The sequence below is a fragment of the Antrostomus carolinensis genome, unplaced genomic scaffold (assembly GCF_000700745.2).
Source record: "Antrostomus carolinensis isolate BGI_N321 unplaced genomic scaffold, ASM70074v2 scaffold24974, whole genome shotgun sequence".
NCBI classification, from domain to species: domain Eukaryota; kingdom Metazoa; phylum Chordata; class Aves; order Caprimulgiformes; family Caprimulgidae; genus Antrostomus; species Antrostomus carolinensis.
In genome coordinates this window covers 1-17,579 of record NW_010311762.1, presented here as the reverse complement: position 1 = coordinate 17,579, position 17,579 = coordinate 1, and the positions used below count along the sequence as shown (strand labels likewise).

The window sequence follows — 17,579 nt, the reverse complement described above, 5'->3', positions numbered from 1 at the left end:
GAGAAACCATGCAGGCAGCCACTTCTACACAAGCAGGCTTCAAAGCTCAGCCTTTCCCTGCCAGCCCTTGCTCCACAAGGTCAGCTTAGCACATGTGTCTCCTGTGGAGCTCTCAGGAGAGCAGCTCACCCACCGAGAAGCCAGGACTGGAGAGGAAAAGATGACCACGCAGGATGCCTGCAAACTAGCCTAATGCCCATCTTTAAAAGCTGTATGAAACAACCCTCCCTCAGCGTCTGCAACCTTGGGAGAGGTGCTGGGAGAGCTACTGCATGGAGCAGCCGTCGGTAGGCAGGAGGTCGTACACGTAGATGGCCACCGACTTGGACAGGTAGGTCATAGTGCCAAAGCGACCGCTCGGTGCACTGTCATACAGCAAGCTGCAGATGCCCGTGGTGGGATCCTTCTCCAGCATGTGGTCGTCAGCACCCAGGGCTTTCTGGATTTTTGGAGAAGGAAGGAGAAAGGCAGCATTAGGAATAAGGGCAACCCCAACTCATCAGCTTCCACCCCAAGCATCCTCCGTTGCACTCATCAGTTGCGAGCAGCAGGAGGAGGACACTACGTTTTTGCTGTGCCTCATGAACACAATGGGGACGACAGGCAGGCCCCTCCAGGTGGGTGACCCCTGTGTAGCTGTGGGTAACACAACCAGCAGCCCTCAGCGAGGCCTGGCCCCTACCTGCTCCTCATAGAAGAGGTCATTGGCTGTCTGCAAGATCTTTTCCACAGCTATTATGCTGCCGATGGTGTGCACCTCCATGTCCACCAGCATGGTGAGCACCAAGATAGCCTCCACCAGCAACTGCCTGTACTCTGGCTGGGGCACACGGTTCAGTACCGACTCCACGTGCACAGCAAACTTCATTTCCCCTGGGGTCATCTGTGAGGAGAGGGAAATAAATGCACCTAGAGCACCGTATCACCAGTACAAGTCCTGAGCCCAGGGCAATCCAGCACCCAACACCAACCCACCTGCTCTGTTTCCCCTTCAACATAAACCACCTACCTCTCTGGTTGTTGAAGAGGGGAGAACAAAGCCCTCCACAGAGAGACCATGGCACTGCAGAACAAGAAGGAGAGACCATGGTTATGGCCTAGAGAAGCACAGTGCTGACACACAGGTCCAGCCCACCAACTTGTTCCCACTTGAGCATTGCTTCGTGCTGCCCCCACACTCCAGCTCCATCTCCCGAGTCTTTGCACAGCATCACTCCTTTCCCAGCAGTTCAGCATCAGCTGGAACCTTCTCACACAGAGCTTTGCTCCCTGGCTTCCCATGCTGAGGATGAGCTGTGCCCAGAGCTGCTTCAGCTGTGGTTCCAGCCCTGCCTGGCTAAGGAACAAAGCACCTGAGCAGACCTTAGACCCCTTCTGCAAGAGTCAGCACTGTATGAGGTAGGTCATGCATGCTTACAAGGCAGCTCCAGCTCTTCTCCAGGTTTCCAGGGCCAGCTGTAGGCCTTGTCCCTGAAGCACATATCTACACAACACTGGGGACCAGCCCTGGCTGCTTAAATTCCCCTTGCAAGGCTGGTGCCTGAGACCAGAGGCTCACATGCATGGAGAGGAACCAGCCAGACATCCAGCTCACCTTCTGCAGGACCTTCCAGACCTTCTGGTAGAAGCCTACAGGGACACGGTTGAGGGCTCCATCCAGCCGCCGTCTCCGCTGCCACTGGCCTTGGCGACTGTCCTTACTGCCCTGCTCTTCCAGCATGCTTGAAAAGGAGCCTTTGCCCAGCAGCTCTGAGTGCCCAGTGGACTGGGCAGAAAAAACAAGGACAGAGACTGCTGCAAAGTTAAATACCTCACAAGGACACAGCCCGCTGCTGCCCAAGGGTTTGTACTCACCAGCCTGGCTCCCAAGGCAAAGCTTCCACCCCCTGACCCCAGCAAAGCCCACCCTGGTGACTCCCTGAAGCATCCCCCTGGAGCACAGCCACAAACAGGACAAACCCCATGAGTGCAAGTCAACAAACACAGGTTACCAGAGAGGACTTCAGGTCAGCATCCTCGGTCTGCAGACTGAGGGGCTGGAGGAGAAAGGGAGAGACAAAAATCAGTCTGTGCTGGAGCAGAGCAGCCATCACAGTGAGCAGAGCAGGAGCAGCACGGACCAAGCTCAGGTCATGGGGCAGTTATCCCAGGGGCTGTGGTTAGCTGGAGATTGATGGGTAGGTAGGTAGTTTGGAAAGTCTCACGTTAGGATAAGAGGGGAAGGACTGTGCCAGGATACAGAGTGGCTGCGGGGCTCCCATGCACCGGTACCAGCTGGAACACAGGGGCAGAGCTGCTGCTGCTGCTCTGTTGGCTGCTGGCACAGGCAGGGATTTAGTCTCAGGTAGATTGGAGGACCAGCAGCACGGTCACTGCCCATGGATGATCCTCTCCACCACAGTTCCTCTGCGATGCCAGGTGTCACACTGCAGCAGGTTGCTCACAAACCTGCTGCATCAGCCTGGTCCCTGTAGGCCCTGTCTCTTAGAGCTCAGGATTCCTCCTGGACACACACCAGGCACCAGAGGAGGTCCTCGGCATTTGTAGCTGGGCCTCTACCACCAGCTGGGGAAGCAGGATCCAGTGATCATCAGTGAACTGCCCAGCAGGACCATTCTGTGATCCTTGACCACTGCTGGTCATGGTACAGGAAACATCATGCCATCCCTCTCAGCAAGTTTTTGTGGGTATAATGAGATTTATTTGTCCACAGCAGTTAATGGAGCACAGCTCCCAGCTGGTTGTAATGCCAATACACCCACAACTTAGAGAAGCCTTCTTCTTCACTCAAAGGGGAGCTCCCCAAAGGCTTTGGGGCAGTGCCAACACTGGGCCCCCCACAACAGCACGTTAAGCCATGCTGACCTCTTCCCAGGGAGCCAACCTCCTTCACCCATCCCAAACAGAGCAACCCTGAGCCTGCCAAGAGGGGAAGCCAGCTCATTGCTGCAGCAGCAGCTTGCTCAGCGGGTTTGTTTAGGAAAGCTCGTTAACTTCATGCATGCTGGGAAGCTGCCCTGGTGTGTGGCGTGAGGGGTAAAAGCTGAAGCTGCAGAAGGACCAGGGTGGCTTCACCTTACTCCCAGTCAGAGACTGCCTACGTTTATCCAATTGCTGCAAGAGAAGAAGGAAATGAAGTTTCTGCTGCTGGAAGAGACCCACCAGACAGCAGCCATGCCTGGGATACAGCGTGGTCCTCCCCACCCCTGCACCTTCTCAAGCACCCCTGTGCTGCCCCCTCACTGCACTGCCAGAGTAATCTCCACCTCCTCTAACAGATTTACCCCAATTCTTCCCCTAGGGCAGGACTAGAACCAGAAGGAGCTCCTGGAAGCAGCTGTAAGCTCTCCAAGGCCCAGGAGTGAGCACCTTCCTGCTCTCCCATCAATCCTGCCTGTCCTGTCACTGTCTGTCACCCACAAAACCTGGCAGGAGCAGCCTGCACCAACCTGCCCTCACCTGTTTGATCTCACTTTTTAGCCTGACGATGCCAGCACGCTCAGGCTTGGTGGCCCCAACAGCCCCCAGCTCACAGATGGAGATAGCAGTGGTGAGCGACGAGTCGACCGATCGCACTGGAGGGAAAGAGAGGTCTGGAGTGGGTCCTACAGCTCAGGGCACAGATATCTCTCATGGCTACTGGGGTGTGCTACCGCTGCACACCCTTGCCCTCTATCCCAACCACCACCAGAGTGCCATGAGCACAGCACAGAACTGCTTCAATTCAGGTCTGACCAGGTCAGGTTGAACTAAGCAAAGCCACAGTAGCCAGAGGACTCAGGCTCGATCCCTGGAATTGGCCCAGCACCACCCTGAGCTTCTTGCTGGACCACTGAAGTGCAGAAGCAGCTGTGCTGAACATGCAGGAGGACAGGGACATCCTCCACAGGTGGGAACACCTGGAGCTGACCACGCTCGACACCAGGATCCAGCTTTACCCAGAGATGCTCTCACAACCCTGCTGAGAGACTCACCGCTCTTTTCTACCCCAAACTCCTTGCCAGAGAGGATATGGTAGAGGAGGCTCTTCATGTCCGATGGGCTGAGATTCATCAGGTTCTCGGTGGCTTCTCCAGCTGCAGAGAACAGTGTTGGGATGTTGTACCCCGCTTCACAGCCCTCCTGGGGCATTTCTACCCTGCACCCCATTCTGTTAGCAGGGGAAGCACTGGTACAGCTCATCCTCCAAGGACATACCCTAACTCCAGGTTTCCTACAAGGATTTTTCCCCATGCCAGTCCAACATGTGCCTGAAGAGACACTGCAGCGAAATCACCTGCCTGTGCTGCCCGAGAACAGCCTCAGCTGCAGAACCTGGCACTCATCCTGGCACCGAGCTGCCCATTTTTAACAGCACCCTGGCTAACAGGGCCCCAGCACCACAGCACCCACCCCAGCCAAGGTGCTGTCCCCATTGCACATACCTGAGCAGCGCAGGGAGTGCGCCAGCTCCGTTGCCATCACCTGGATGATGAGCCCAATGCGGATGCGGAACATCTCAACGAAGAGCGCTGGCTGCGTGCGTATGTACATGGCCAAATACACCATGATCTCCTGGAGGGGAAGAGGTAGATCACCCCACTGCTGCTCACCAAGGCAGACACCCAGCTGTGTGGTCACCCACCACCCTAGCCCCTTCACCTGGGTGAGTATGGACACACTGAGGTTCTTCTCACTGGCTTCATCAATGAGGCGAACGAGCTTCTCATAGGGGATGGGGCTGGGGAGGGATCAAACAGCAGAGCAGGTAAGAGGCAGCAGAGCAAGCTCTGCATCCCTCCTGGTCTGTAAAGCCCAGAGAGGAGAGATACAGGCTGGGGACAGCCACCCAGAGCTGCCCATGGACCCAGAGCAGCGGGCTCATGTCCAGCCCCGGCCCAGCATGCATGGGGAGGAAAGGTGCCACACTCACGCAGAGATAGTCTTCTCACGTGGCTCTGGGGGCAGCCCCACTGTCAAGTGCTTCTGGTGAGACAGGAGGTCAGTGCAGGCCTGGGGACAGAAAGAGTCACCCTGGGCATCATCAAAAGCTCAGAGTCTGGGGCCTCAGCACAAGGCAGAGTGAGACAGAACTGATGGAGCCACAGTTTGCTGCCTCCTCCCCAACAGACCTCAGTCTGCTAGAAGCTGGGCTGCATGGTTGTTACCTCATCCAGAGCTTCCACCTTCTTCTTGAGGATGCCAGAGATGTAACGGATCAGGGCCCACTGGCGCGTGTCCCCCACCCGCACGTACAGCTCGGTGAGGAGCTCCTTGACGGTGGGGCCAGGCTCGCTGTCAAGCCCCGTGTGCCACTCGGGTCCCCTGCAGCAAAGGAGATGCTGGGTTATAGGTTATAGGCAGCAACTTGCCCTGCAGCAGCTCCCCTCCCTGGCAGCCCCCAGAGTCTGTGGGTTGGGATATGTGGATGGCTGCTCCAGTTCTCTCTGCTCAGTGAGGCAGCAGGACTTGGAGCTCAACATACTTGAGGATGTGGAGCATGTAAAGGATGTCTGCTTGCTCCTGCAGCGTGGGGCAGATGCGCAGCTGGTCCACCAGTGCCTTGCAGTCCACGTTGCCATCCTGATCACGGGGCAGGTTCATCTCCGCATAGAGTGCGTGGCTCTGGGGGGAAGGGAAACCCATGCTCCTGGTTAGCACTGCCAGCACCAAGCACGGTCTGGTTATGGAGCCAAGGCCGTTCACTCAGGGATATTCCCCTTCACCAAACACAAAGCCTTCCCCATGCAGCCCCACGAGGACCCTCTGGCTCTGGCTGAAAGGATGGCACTGCTCAGCCAGTCCAGGAGGGACAGAGCTCACCTTGCCATCCATGTCATGCTGGTGGGGTGAACTCAGCAGCTTGACCGACTGCTGGGACGCCTGGAAGATCTTGCTGGGGACATACATCCCAACATCTAAAAGAAAGACAAGTCTGGTGCAGGTACTTCTCAACCCCAACCACCACTACTGTGCCCCAAACCACCTCACACCTGACACTCTGGTCCCCCAGCAACCCTTGCAGAGAGTCACCCATGGGAGAAGCAGCCCCTGACCACTTGGTTAGAGGAATGTCACAGGGAGCTGCCATCCCTTATCCTTCATCAGTTTCCATGAGGACTGCACCCACACCACCTCCAAGATACTCCATGGCCAGGACTAACGTGATGGACACAACGTGCCTCTGCCCAGGAAAAGGTTGGGTTGCTCTTCTGTCCATGGCACGCTTCCCTCGGGCCCTTAGCATTGCTCAGCTGGGAGAGCTCCCAAAACACCTCAACCTCACCCCCAGGATCAAGCAGAGGTGCTGAGGGTGCTGGAGTTACTCACTCTGGACATGAAGGTCCTTGGCCTTGGACGCCAGGGACATGAGGTCACGGGTGGTGTGGACAGCAGCACGGAAGCGGCTCAGCCCTCCCCGCTGGGCAGTGGGAGGGAGGTTTGACTGGGGAACTGTTCGCTGCAGCAGATGGTCCAAGTACTGAGCAACCTCGTCATACGTGTCCGCTGGAAGGGAAGGCAGAAGAGGGGGGTGTTCAGCTGCTTTGTGCCAGGGAACCCCCAGACCCTGGGGAGCTCCCCAGCCGTGACTCAGTAAGGGCAGAGCTTTGGTGGCTGCACAAAGCGACAACATGGGGCCAGTGCCAGCAGCCAGGGTCACAAAGCACAGCAGCTGCAGCACACACACTGTCCCTTGCACTACTCCACTGCTGGGACACCAGGAACTGGGGCTCTCTCCCAATTCAGGTCCCACTGGGATGTAGGATGGAGCTGCAGTGTGTCTGGTCCAAGCCTGCGCAAGGACAGCAGGGTCTGCTCAAACCCTGTGGTGAAACCCTGGAGCTCTATCCCTTTGGGGAAGAAGGGGAGGCAGAGCCCACTGAGGAGCACCCCAGCACAACGAGGGCCTCATCCAAGCAGTATTCCAGCACGGCAGGGTGGCTTTTACAAGTTATTTCTAATTAGAAATTACCAGTTATTTCTAATTAGGAGTTAGAGGAAGAGTTACAGCTCCTGCCTTGCTCTTTGCCCAGACTCCAGCAGCTCCCAATCCCACGTCAGGAGTGCCAGAGCTGCCACTCACTGACTATGACAAGGAGGAGGGTGCTCAGCACCCAGGTCTCTGCTCAGCTGGGGGATGCCCCAGGCAGGGGAGATGCCCCATGCCAAGGCAATGCAATACAACACAGAGCTCTTGATGCACTTCCAAGCAGTGGTTCAGGGCAAAACCTCACTGCTCTCCAGCTGGCAGACAAGCTCTGTGGTGTCTGCCCCAGACATGAGCTGCAGCCTGTGTCTGCAGCCAGCAGCACAGCATCCCCCTTCCATGCCTGGTGGGAATGCCTTGTGCCAGCGCCTGAAGGCTCAGCTGAAGCAGATCCCCCCAGACATTAGGCTTGAGAACATTATCCTGCCCGCCTGCAGCATCTGACCACAGGAAAAACTTAAAATTGAGCATCTTCCAGGCAAGCCCTGTCTCCCAGTGGGGCTGGGGGGAAGCAGACACCTTGGAGAAGCTCAGGTGCAGCAGGCAAAGCGAGAGAAGGGCAAGAGAAATAAATATTCAGAGTCCCAGCAGTGCAAACATTGGCTACAGGAGCAGCAGAGGCAGAGCAGACTGATGGGAAGGCTGGGAAGATGACCAACGTTAGGTCAAGCAGGAGGAGGACATCCCCAGGCCTGCTTGCAAAGTGGAGCAGCAAAACTTGTACCCCACCGTGGTCTCAGGATAAGGTGGGTCCATCAATGCTGTGATGGACCAAGGTCATCTCAGGCACCTTATCCAGAGCAGCAAGGTCTCAATGTGGCACTCACTGGAGCACCTGGGCTCAGGGAGGGTCAAAGGCTTCAGGAAAACACTCGAGAGATTGCCTGGGGACATGGGAGGTCTTCCCCACCATCTCAGGCACTGTACCATCACCTTCTGCACCACCACTTGTGCACCAAAGATCCTCAGCCAAATCTCCTGAGCGGAGGCAGGTTCATAGAATCATAGAATGGTTTGGGTTGGAAGGGACCTTAAAGATCATCCAGTTCCAACCCTGAGCCTTTGTCTCTTCCCCATGCAACAGCCTATGAAGATTGGATCAGCTTGTTCCAGAGCATCCTCCGTGCTCTCCACAGCCACGTCCACCAGCCCCAGCCTTGTCTCTAAAACAGCTGCATCAATTCACCCCAGTCCCACCCCACTGGTGTCACTACAAGTGTCACCCAGACAAGGTTAATTGATGGAGGGTCAGATGGGAACAGAAACATGGTGAAAACCCAAGTGTATGAAGAACACAGTGGCAAAGGCTGGCAGGGAAGTTCAGTGTTATGGGTTCATGGGTGAGTTTGGCATTTGCTGTGCCACAGCAGTGACTGGCCTGTCCCCCCCTTACCATCCTCTGCTACCTGCAAGCCATGCAGCCGCTCCTCGGGGTCTAGCTCCTCAAAGCTGCCAATGCTGAGCTCGTAATTCTTGGTAAAGACCTTACCCTCTGGCCCAGGGTCCATAAAGCTGAGATGTGTTCGGCATGACGTTGTCAGGAACTCCGACAACTTACCCGTCTGGATCCTGGGCAAGAGGAGGGGAGGTCACACAGAGAGGAAGGGGGAGGCAACACCCTTGGCTTTGCCTCCTGGATCCAGGGTAGGCACTTCAGCAGGGAGAGACACACTCGCCCAGGAGCATACACTTGCCCCAGTGCCTGTAACTCCTCCAGCCACAGCTGGGCAAGGAAGGACTATCCAAAAATCTATTAGAGGGACCCTGCAGCACCATGGGTTTAATGGCATGAAGAGATATATCCTCTCTGGCATCTCCTCTGTTGGTACAGTAGCCCCATGGTGCACTCACAGCCTAGCACACCCCAATGGATCCTCCACAGCTTGTTCCCCAACAGCCGATGCTCTGGCTCAGCAAGTACCCTCATAACCAGGCTCCTGGAGGCCACCAGCCCTCTCCCCACCTGTACCCCAAGAAGCTGCACTCACCTTGCCCCACCGAAATACCCGTCCTGCAGCTTCCGCAGCGTCGCCAGAACCGTGGGGTGCACGCTGCTGCCGGTTTCATCTGTTGGGGACAGATAGGCACAGGCAGTCAGGCTTTCCTGCTCAAACAGGCTTCCAGAAGGTAACACAGGGCCAGGTGGGTATTCAGACACACAAAGCACCATGGCATCAGCCAGACCCTGACTCTGGCTGCCCAGCCAGGCTGTGGTACCAAAAGCACCACCCAAAAATAGAAATTCGGGACTGTCCAGGCTGGATTCCAGCAAAACCAGCCCAAGACACAATCCAGGCTCCTGGGATTTCACCTCAGGCTGAAGCTGACAGTACCAGACAGCAGCACCCTGCTCTGTCCCTGGCTTCCACATGAAGCAGCAGAGCAGAAGACACCACACCAAAGGGCATGCTCAAGACACTAAGGGGATTTCAAGTACACAAGGAGAGACAGAGGCCTGAAAGCAGAACAGAGTCCCTGCCCTGCACCAGGCTCATGGGGAAGCTGTGAGCTGCTCCAAGAGAAGCCAGTTTTGCTCTGCAGCTTTGCCTGGCTCTCTGCTCCTTCTGGTTTGCTGTCTTCCCCTCCCTGTTGTCTAGGAAAGCCTTTAGCAGGTGGTTAGTTTTGGGGCAGGAAAAGCCCCAAGAACACTTTTACAGCGGGATTTTTGGGGGGTTTTTTTTTGGTCTTGCTCCCAAAAGCAGCCTCACTGCTTGGAGACTGAGTACCTCCATGCCAGCAAGCATCTCTTGAGCTGCAGGCACCAGTGCTTGGCTGGCAGCCCTGCTAGCTGCCAGGAGAGCTGCCAACTCAGCAGGGCTCCTTTGAGTGGTAAACTCTTTACAGGACGTTACTGGCTGTTCCCAGCCCCACCGTGTCCCCCTTACTAAGATGGTCCCACATCTGCCCATCCCCTTCCTCCCACAGAGGCCGATTCCCAGGGCTGCTCTAGCCAAATGCCTTTCCAAGGATGGAGGATTGATACCAAGCATGGTGTGGGAGACAGGGAAGGTGATGGTCGGCCGCCCAGTCATCCTCCAACGGCTGCAGAGGTACGAGAGGTCCGTCCTAAGCATCTCCACAATCATCTTGTTGTCGAGAGCCAGGTAGAACTGCTGCTGGTCTATGAACTGTAAGGACAGCAGGAGATGTGAGTGGCCCTTCCTGCAGCCACCAGGTCCCTTTGGTGCCACCCACATCTCCCCACAGGTGCTCAGCCAGGTCAGCCACACAGTACACCCAGGGGAGATGCTCCTTTGCACCAACAGTTCATCCCACCTGGTACACACCAGTACAGTCCAGCAAGGGACCCCCAGGGCACCTACTTGGCCACCGACAACTATAAGGAGGTAACACTACAGCTCAGCAGCATCACCCAGGCCCCTGTCCCAAGCAAATACACACTTCCCACAGCACGAGGCCTGCAACCCTGCTTGTCCCCGCACCACGCTGGACAGAGGAATCCCTGTCCTGCCATCACCCTCCTCCTGGTGTTCTTGTCAGGGTGAGCAAAGAGATTTTCACCCAACACTGATTATTAGAAAGCTGAAACCATCTCCCCCAGCATGCACACAGCCAGGACCACCAAATCTGCTGCTTCACACCATGGAGCTGGGGCTGCTCCATCCTCCCAGCCTGTTCAGAGGGTGTTGGGCCACCCCTGAGAATAACTCAAGCACTCAGCCAGTGGAGAAACCTCCCACCCAGTTCCAGATCACGACAGGTGGGAATGAGCCCATGCAATACCACACACCTGGGGGGTAAAGGTAAAGATGTTCTTCCTGATTTTGTAGAGCTTGGAGGTCCCAAGGACGCCCATGTGCCGGTAGGGGCGTCCCGTCAGGCACATCTGCTTGTTGCGACCTAGAGGGGGGCAGGAGAAGGAGATTTTAGTGCAAAGCCTCCTTGTGAAAGGGGAGGCAGCAGCAGAGACAGGCCCCTGCGCTACCAGCCAGCATGAAAAGGTTGTTTGGCTTTGGGGTAGCCCATGTCAAGCTGGCACAACTCTTAAAGGACAGTGACACGTTGCCCCTAGGCCCTCTTGTTGAAACAGGGACATACAGCCTGTCCTGACCTCTGCAACACACCACACCTCTGGGTCTTTGGGGATGTCAGAAGCTGGGGCAGGGCCAGGGGTTCCCCCTGCACACAGCTGGCCACCCAAAGCTGACAGCTATATCAGCATTCCCATTGCTCCTGGATTATTCCCAGAGCTCAGGATGGTGCAGCAGCAGCATCTCTCCTTGGTCATGTCAGCCCTGGCAGCTGCCAGGCTGCTCCCCTGCCTGCTTTGACCATGTCACACTTGGCCTTTTGGTGGCTTAAATTAGCCAGCACACACAGCCTGTGGTGGATCGAGTTTCTCCTTCGGCCCAGGCTGGGTTTCCAGCTCCTGCACAACAAGCTCCATGCCCAAGGGGTTGCTGCATCAGGGAATGAGTGTGCAGAGCTCTGGAGCACAATTTCCCCTCACACTCAGCCCTGCCAACTTTCCAACAGCAGTTGTCCCACCTGAGCTACAGGCTCTCTCAGCCAGGGGAGCCCTTTCTGGGGTCTGGCTTGTCTCCCTCATCAAGATCTGGGTAGAGGAGAAGTTGGCTCCTGCCCACACCAGGTCCATCCTATATGGATCAGAGCCTCTGCCTGTCCTGAGGGCAACTGTGAAACTGCCATGACAAAGCTTTATCCCTTTCAGAATCACCCTGCCTGTCACCCCAGTTCCCCTTGTGCAGGAGAAGCTTTACCAGGCTCAGGAATGGGTGGCAGAGCCCTCATCAGCCAGGCAGAGAGCAGCAGGGCACCTATGAGCAGGAGTGCCAGACCCATCTGCACCCCCTTTGCTGCAGGGTCAGGGAGCCCAGCTCACCCAGTCGGGCGTAGATGTGGCTGAGGATGCGAGCAGGCTGCACTCTGATAGGGTAAACTTCTGCCACAGTCTCCACATCAATGTCCTCCTTCTTCAGGATGGCCTTGATCCCCTCGGTCTCTGCCAGGATGCACACTAGGGAGAGAGGACAGGCTCAGTCAGGCAGAGGCACAAGGGTGTGACAAGCATCACCCCTGGGCTTTGTGGACACATAGAAGGTGCCACATCACACAGAGGCAGCTGTTTTGGGTCCCTTTGGGAACCATTTCCCACTGCAGAGGTCTGCCTTGCTCCTCCTAACACTCTCTACACTGAAGCCTTCCCTGCTGAGTGGCAGGGAGATGGGACAGTTTTCAACCTCTCTGCAGAAGAGGCTGTAGCAGGTGACATTTCCCCAGAGCAACACAGTGTGGAGTGGAAGGACTTGCACCCCATCTTATACCCACCTTGCCAGGGCTGAGATCTGGCTGCACCAGCAGCCACCCAGCAAGTAAAGCCACCCCTGAGCCACCCCCATGAATTCTGCACAGAGTCCCCAGGTCTGCCAGGTAACAGGGATTTGGGACCAGTCCTTTTCCCTCACCTTGGACCACCACATCGGGCTTGGGGACAGTGGCAAAACGGCGGTTGAGGGGATCTATTTCCCCAGGAGCTAGAAAACCCTGAGGAAAAAGAGGTACAAGGAGATGAACATTTCATGGGCCAGGTACAACAGGGTGGTGACTACAAGCAATTCACCTTTAACAAGTCCCAGGGAATGGGGGTGACAACTTCCTCAGGGTGCCAGCACTTGCCCTTTTCAAAGCTCGGAGACACCCCAAAATGCTCCCCATCACCAGGGGTGACCATACCTCAGCCATCAGGCAGCCCAGGATGTAGAGGGACTGTCCCCACATGAGTGGCAGCTTGCCCATGGGTATCCTGTCCACAGTGTGGGGGTTCCTGTACTCCTCATCCACCTGGAAGACAAGCGAGGAGGTCAGGAAGGGACCCCACAGACACAGGATGCTGAAGGAAACATCATCATTGCATTCTGAAGTCCAGCTCTTTAAGGCTTAAAACAAAAGCCTACAAAAGCATTTGCCACAGAGGGTCCAAAGCATCCTGGCTACATTCCTCCCCCTCTTCTCATCATTGCATCAGACAACAGATCAGCTGCTCAGACCACATTTGGGTTCCCAACATGGGCCATCCCACAGGGACAAGTGACATGACCCATGTCCACCACGGCAATGCTCTCAGGTGCTGGCAGGGACAGCATCACTCCTGTGGTGGGCACAAGAAGGTTGTTGCTCTCAGCCAGGCCCAGACAAACACCCTCAGCATTGAACAGGAGCTCAGCACAACCTCCTCAGCCCAGGTCCACGTGTCCTGAGCTCTCAGAGGATTCTGACTCCAGGCCAGCAGACTGTCAGCAAAGCACCCTTGTGTATGGGGGCAAGAAATGCTTTTTTAGGGGAAAAAAAGCAGCAGTTTATTTATCCAACATGGTTTCAGAACAGCTCCAAGCCATACTTTTTTTTTTCCCCCCCATGGGGTTTCCATGCACTGCATGTGCTGCTTTCATAATGATTTGGGTTAATAAGCAGTTAAAATCTAATTACGTTGTAATAAGACATTCCCACTCCCACCATAGCTCAGTACCACTCACCTTATCTGGAGGTACACTGTACAGCTCTGGCACCAGGCGCACCCCGTTCTTCCCCTTGATGAGAATTCCCTCAAGGGCTTCCCTGTACTCCTGCACCTGAGAGAGGAGAGGGGATCTGTCCCCAGCCATGGCTCTCTGCATCCTTTCCACCAGCCCAGCAGGTTCTGCCTCCCTTACCTGCTCCATGTTTCCACTGAAAATCCCATCAATGATCAAGTATGCCCAGAAGAGAGGCCACTCACACTCGATGTTCTCAAACAGCTTCAGCTCAGCAGGTTCATAGTAGGAGCGGCTGGGGTCCTGCAGGGAGGGTGTGACAGCAAGGCATGCACTGGGTGGCAGGATCCCCTCAAACTGACAGGACTCCCACTCTCCCCAGGATCCCAGCCTCAAATACCCCCCTCTGCAGAGGACAGCTGAGAGAGAGCCAAAAAGCAGCTTCACCTCCAAGCTGTGTCCTTTCCATCTGACATCCCCTCCCAAGTCCCCTGCACTGATGCCAAAGGGACTCACCCTTCCTGGGCAAAACCCAGTCACCAGGAGAGCACCCCAGAGCCTTGTACAACAGCACAATATCCCCCTCACTGCCCTGGGGACACTGGTGTCCCCTTTGCCTTGTCACATAGCACCTGCCTCCTCCAGCATCACCAGGCCAGCCCAGCTGGGTGTGAGGGCTTGGGCTCCTCACGCAGGACCAGACAGCAGGGTCCCCCTGCCATTTGGTGTGACTACAAGCCTAGAAGTAACCCAGGGCTTTCTGTGCTGGCAAGGCTCTGAGCACTGGGAAAGCTGGATTGGAGATGCTGCTGCTCTTCTCTGGCTCTGGAGAGACACAGCCACACATGCTGCCTATTATGGTCAGGTCTGAAGAGACACAGCAGAGGAGAAGCATTTAGAGGCACCCAGGCCCCAAAGGAGCCCCTGCAGGTTACAGGCTCAACAGCTGGTGATGATTTAAGAGCCTCCAGGTACCATTTCCTGGTTCTGTGGTTATCAAATGAAACTGTGGCTTACAAAATTTTCCCATTTTCCCTCCCCAAAGCAGCAGAAGTCTCTGCTCGCTCCACCGAGAGCCAAGTGTGGCAGCACACAAGCTGCCTGCTGTTCTAGGAGAGGCAGAAGCAGCTTTGTGACCTCCAGTGCTGCTGCAGAGCCAAGGCTGCCAGGGAGAAGCACTGCACAGTCACCTCCACAGGCTTCCAGCCCTTAACTCAGGGCTTGGGCAGCCCTGGGAGAGCCAAAGAAAAGATCCCACCTTGGCAGGGCTCCCACACTGGGCAGTGCTCCCATCTTCCCCCAGTCTAAGAGATACAAAACACCACCAGGTCCCAAGGCTGCAGGCAGAGTCAGCCTCTGTCCATCTGCAATGGGCGTGGGTGGGATGAACCACCTCTGCAATGGGCTCTGGCATTTTGGGAAGCCTTGGTCAGACCCAGGACCCTGCCTGGGGCTACTCAGGGCTCTCTCCTTCCCAGTGCTCCCCATCATCATCATCAGTGCAACCCAGGGCAGGTGCTGCTTGGCACTGAAGTTCTGGGCAGCAGGGTTTGGGACACTGACCTCTTTGGGGGTCCTGTATCCATCCCGGAGGAAGCGGCAGCAGCCGTAGCGCCCCTGGAAGGGAGGGAAAGCGGCACTGAGCAGGAGGCACAGCAGGAGGTGCCTTGTACCTTCAGTGCAGCAGTACTGGGGGCATCTCCTCCAGCCAAACAGCCCCTCACTTGCTCATCTAGTAGCCAGGCAACACGATCACAGACCGTGGCCACAGAAAACAGGACTGTTTCTTTGCACACCCCTGTCACAAGTCATGGAGACAGGGAGAGGACATGCCCCAGCACCCCCTCCCTGAGCACTTTTTTGGGCAGAAAAGGGGTTATAATAGTTTTGACTGTGGCTGTCTCCCAGGAAATGCAAGGCAAGCCAAGCCAAGGGCAGAGCCACTCACCTGCAGCTTCGTGATGATCTCTTGCTTGGTGATTTCCACCAGCTCACTGTCCTCCACAGCAAACGCTGGGTAGGAGATGACAGAGAGCACGCTGGCGTCCACCTCCTTGGACGTGGAGGCCCTGGGCAGCATCGAGTGGAGGATGGACTGGGCGAAGGGGAAGGAGGAGTGGTTTACAGCCAGGCCAGGCATCACTCACATCACAACCCCAGCAGATCACAGTTCATCCTGCAATGGTGTAAAGCCCATGCAGGTCTCACCTGGCAGTGCTGCACCTCATCTGATAACACCCGTATCACCGACTGCGGGCCTCCCTTTGCTCCAAAGAGATCCAGCTCATCCAGTGCCTCCAGGGCAGCCTGCAAGCAGGGCAAGACCCAAAGCAGCAAGTCCTCCCCTACACTGCTCATCTGTAAGAGCTCCCACCCCACGCCAGCCCCTCTCTGTAACGCACTTGCCCAAACATAAACCCTGCTGTGGCTTGCAGAGCACCCCCAGGTCAGAACGTGACCACATCTAAAAGCCACAGGCAGACAGACATCAAACAGGGCCCTGGCAGAAACTCTACACACCTCAATTAATTTCTCACTCCCAGTCCAGGCAAAACTTAGGCAAGAGGGGCACAGTTGTACCCCAGCACACAAGGAGAAAGGTTTCCCTCCCCAGGAACCTATCACTGCATGGGGCATTGAGCCTCAATAGTTCAACATGCCCAACCTTCCCCGTAAAAAAGCATCACGAGGCCACCAGAGCCCCCAGCACCTCTCCCTGGCTCACCTTGGCCATGCCAACAGAGCTGGCATTCAATTCGGTGATGCCCTGGTTCGTCTTGTCCCCACGCTCCCATATCCCAAAGTCCTGTGCAGAGACAGTGGCATGTTAGAGCAGGAATCAGTTCACAGCACACCCAGAAAGCCTTCAAATCCCACCCATCGGTGCTGCTCCCAGGAGGCACCGTGGGACTCTGCCCACTGGGGCTCAGGAGAGACCCACGGCTGCCCCTGGACACCACTCTTGGAGCACTCTCACACCTTCCCCAGCAAGGGCTACCCACCGCAGTTTTGTAGGCTGCTTCAATGTAGAACACGAGGTTCTGGATAAAGTTGACTTCATCCAGGCTGTGGATTATGTGGAGGCCTGAAGAAGGGGGAGGAATTCACATTAGTCGCTCTGAGCCCACACAGGCATCCCTAGGAAAGGGCTGCACTAACCCAGGCCAGACCCTCCTCCTCCTCGCTGCACACCTGCCCCATGGGGGCCACGTCCACATCCCCAGTCCCACCCTCCATGGCAGCTCTGGGGCTTCAGGCAAACTGGGGGGGAGTCTTAGAAAGACAGACATCGAGAGGCCCAAATCCACCTCGGGTATTGTGAGTGTAAGAAAACAGTGAGACTGGGGAGCCACTGCAGCATCCTGGCACCCAGGAAGCAGCACCCAACCTAAGAAGGTGGAGAGCCCTGGAGATCAGCACGCTCAGAGCTGATAACGGCATTTCCCCCCCAACAGCCTCACCTGAGGCCGTCATTTGTGCCAGCATGAGCAGGTAGAGGGAGGTGGCATCCATCTGGAGGTGACCCCACTCGTGGTCCCCCACCACAGTGGCACAGGTGTGGGTGTTGTACTTGGCATGTAGGCAGTCCCTGGTGCTCTGGCTGTACTTGAATGCCTCTACCTTGTCCACCTTGAGGACGGCAAGAAGATGTAGAGGTTCATCAAACCTGGTCTCCAGAGAGGTCTGGCAGCCCCAGTGCCAAGGGCTGTCCTGTGCTGTCAGCCCAGCACGAAGGGCAGAAATCCTACAGCCCCTGGGCTAAGCCCCTCCACACACCAAGGCAGGGAGTGCAGGCTCACACAGGGCTGCAGCTCTGGAGGGCTCACAGCCACAGTTAGTTCTCCACAGTGTGGAGAAAAAAGTGTCACCCCAAACGCCCTCGAGAAGAAGAGCTGCAGAATCCCAGCACCAGCCAGGCCACAAGACAGGGAGCAGCTGGCAAAAGCTCTGCTGGGACTTCCATCACACTAGGGACAGATGCCAAGTTAGAGCTTTTATTTCAAGACTTGCTGGAAGGGGGCCCCGCTTTCCGCTCATCAGGGGCGGCTGGAAAGAGCTGGCACAGCTGGGACGTGGAGGAGGAGACCACTCGACTGTCA

At 56.3% G+C, this 17,579-nt stretch overlaps 1 protein-coding gene across 1 annotated transcript; it reads right to left on the bottom strand.

Annotated features, from left to right (window-relative positions):
• Positions 1 to 265: 265 nt before the first annotated feature.
• PHKA1 (phosphorylase kinase regulatory subunit alpha 1) lies at positions 266 to 17,109 on the bottom strand (the record flags this gene model as incomplete). The annotated part of the gene is made up of 30 exons (XM_029084708.1): positions 266 to 439; positions 683 to 883; positions 1,010 to 1,063; positions 1,595 to 1,765; positions 1,992 to 2,036; positions 3,076 to 3,114; positions 3,460 to 3,575; positions 3,975 to 4,076; positions 4,425 to 4,554; positions 4,642 to 4,720; positions 4,913 to 4,992; positions 5,148 to 5,304; positions 5,465 to 5,604; positions 5,803 to 5,897; positions 6,310 to 6,486; positions 8,361 to 8,536; positions 8,956 to 9,034; positions 9,951 to 10,095; positions 10,719 to 10,828; positions 11,832 to 11,966; positions 12,415 to 12,493; positions 12,683 to 12,790; positions 13,483 to 13,578; positions 13,660 to 13,782; positions 15,043 to 15,096; positions 15,428 to 15,574; positions 15,688 to 15,786; positions 16,205 to 16,285; positions 16,482 to 16,564; positions 16,941 to 17,109. Coding segments are annotated over 30 exons (3,444 nt in total), but the record flags the coding sequence as incomplete, so codon positions are not given.
• Positions 17,110 to 17,579: the final 470 nt, after the last annotated feature.